General features: G+C 48.8%; 2 protein-coding genes across 2 annotated transcripts in view; one reads left to right on the top strand and one right to left on the bottom strand.

Moving 5' to 3' along the window:
* The window catches only part of LOC126571914 (facilitated trehalose transporter Tret1-like), a 4,853-nt gene extending 3,372 nt beyond the window's left edge, over positions 1-1,481 (top strand). Inside the window, exons 2-6 of the mRNA XM_050230813.1 lie at positions 1-142; positions 211-566; positions 647-861; positions 952-1,152; positions 1,229-1,481. The exon at positions 1-142 is cut by the window's left edge and continues 222 nt beyond it. Of these exons, the coding sequence (XP_050086770.1) occupies positions 1-142; positions 211-566; positions 647-861; positions 952-1,152; positions 1,229-1,459 (1,145 nt within the window). The 3' untranslated portion in view covers positions 1,460-1,481. The remainder of the gene's footprint in view (positions 143-210; positions 567-646; positions 862-951; positions 1,153-1,228) is intronic.
* Positions 1,482-1,582: 101 nt separating this feature from the next.
* LOC126571912 (zinc finger protein 260-like) overlaps positions 1,583-2,500 on the bottom strand; it is a 2,508-nt gene continuing 1,590 nt past the window's right edge. Inside the window, exon 2 of the mRNA XM_050230810.1 lies at positions 1,583-2,500. This exon is cut by the window's right edge and continues 1,387 nt beyond it. Within this exon, the coding sequence (XP_050086767.1) occupies positions 1,733-2,500 (768 nt within the window). The 3' untranslated portion in view covers positions 1,583-1,732.

The raw sequence follows: 2,500 nt of genomic DNA, 5'->3' as shown, positions 1-2,500 counted from the left end.
TACCCTTGGTAGGGTTCTGGGCTTGCGTTGCCTTTGGGACCTCCGTGGAGCTATTGTACGCGGCCCGTCTGCTAGCCGGCCTCGGCGCTGCCGGGGTGTTTCTGCTGGTGCCGATGTACATCACGGAAATTGCGGAAGACAGGTAAGTTAGAACCCTGCGGCAACTACTATCGCCACCGTATGACCCATTCTTTCCGTTTGCATTTACAGGATTCGCGGAACGTTGGGTTCGTTCTTCATTCTTTTCCTTAACATCGGAACACTGGTATCGTTTGTGATGGGCAGCTATCTCTCGTACCATCTTACCGCGTACATACTCTGTACACTGCCCATCGCATACCTGGTCGTGTTCTTTCAATTCCCCGAAACACCACAGTACCTGATACGATGCAATCGCGTTAGAGATGCCGAATGTTCGCTCAAGTATCTCCGTGGCTACACTTCTACCCCGGATCACCTGGAAATGTTGCGCACGGAAATGGATGGGCTGCTGCAGATGCAGGTGACCGTTGAAAAAAGTGCCGATGGAACTACGGAGCAAGGCGGCATTTCGCTGGCCGATTTTGGTAAGCATAATACACCATGAACGCGCCGCGCCACGGGAAGAACATGAACATTTTCGATTTCCTTTAACTACTGTGCGCAGCCTCTCCCTCGGCTCGTAAAGCTCTGCTGATCGGATTGGTACTAGTGTCGCTGAATCAGCTGTCCGGATGCTTTGCGCTGATTAACTATACGGCGCAAATTTTTGCCGATGCTGGGTCCGACCTTGACCCGAACATGGCCGCTATTATAGTGGGCGCAATTCAGATTATTGGTTCGTATGGATCCACCATCGTCGTTGATCGCTGCCAAAGAAAGGTACCGTTCGGAATCCGATGTTTGCTGGCCATCGATCCAGCAGAATGTGTCCGTTAACCTGCAATTTACTGTACTCGTCAACCGTTCCAGCATGTTTACATCGTTACGAGCTTCCTGGCGGCCATCGGACTGTTTGCAATGGGGACGCACGGATACTTGAAAAGCCAGCGCATCGATGTAAGCGCCATCAACTGGATCCCGGTGGCTAGCCTTTCGTTTGTCATTTTTATCGCTTCCGTTGGTTTGCTACCGTTAACGTTCGTCATACTTTCGGAGATTCTTCCCCCCAAGGTAAGCCGCTATAGGTGAGGTACACATCATGTGCTTGTGCTTTTCATCAAACATGTGTCCCCTATCCCGAATACAGGTGCGCAGCCTAGGAGGTTCGCTATGTACCGCCTTTTTGTGGACAATCAGCTTCCTGGTGGTAAAATACTACCCCGTTATGGTAGAGCTTGTAGGTTTGCACGGTTGCATGTGGATGTTTAGTGCCGTGTGCCTTTCGGCGGGTCTGTTCAACGCTATCGTCATACCGGAGACGCGTGGCCGTAGCATAGAACAGATTATACATGCTATGGAAAATGACATTAAGAGCTAACTTTTCGGAGTTCCAGAGCAGCCAGCGGTAAGCTACCTTTTTTACCATTTTGTACAGATAAATTATGCATTTCGTCGTTAGTATTTGTAGGCTTAAAGAGTGTACATAATAACTTCTAAGTGATACCTTGAAAGTGAGTTAATAAAGACACTGCGATAGCTTTATTTTACTTTTCTTTTTGTTGCCTTAATGATAGCCAGATGCATTAATAATGCACTTTTAGTGTATGGTTTTCCGAAGAAGCAACGTGCACTTACTGGACCTATGGCCGCGCTATAGTTCGATACCGTGTGATCGCTTCAAATGAGTTTCCAGAGCACTTTTGTAGTCGTACTGCTTATAGCAGCGATCACAAGCGAATGCTCGTACGGCTTCATGAGATTTTAAATGCCGCTTAAAGTTGCCCTTCGTTGAGAACACCTTGCCGCAGTTCTTGCACGTATACGACTCGGGAACACGTGGCAGGTGTGTCTTCGTGTGGGTGTAGAGTTCGCGCTTATCATTAAATTCCTCCCGGCATTGGTAGCAATAGAATGGGACCCGTGATGTATGATAGTAAAAGTGGTTCTGATACTGTTCGAACGTGGGCAGCTCTCGGTGGCAGACGTTGCACACCGTTTCACGCTTGTCTTCGGCTGCATCGTACGTGCTGATTGTGAGATCGAACTCGGCTTGATTAGCTGCGACACACTTGCTACACTCCGGGTTCGCGCAAAGGTGTGTCTTATGATGTTCCCTAAGCGTTTGCTGGTCAGCGAATTCTTTAAAGCATAATGGACACCGGAAACCGTCTTTCGTTGTTTCTTCCACCATTTGATGTTTTAAATTCTTCAGGAAATCAGTCGTACCGTTGGCCTCATGGTCCTCCTCGTGCTTTCGCAGCAGATCGTCATCGGTAAACGTTTCGGGACAGTAGTTACAGGAGTAGTACAGTACATTGACATCGAGTGATGCATCGTGCACGCCCATGTGCAGCTCGAGGGCACGTGCATAATAAAACCGGCGATCACACACCGTACATTTGAACCTGTTCCTGCCCTG

The sequence above is a fragment of the Anopheles aquasalis genome, chromosome 2 (assembly GCF_943734665.1).
Source record: "Anopheles aquasalis chromosome 2, idAnoAquaMG_Q_19, whole genome shotgun sequence".
NCBI classification, from domain to species: Eukaryota; Metazoa; Arthropoda; class Insecta; order Diptera; family Culicidae; genus Anopheles; species Anopheles aquasalis.
Note: the sequence above shows the minus strand (reverse complement) of the source record. Positions and strands in the feature narration are given on the sequence as shown.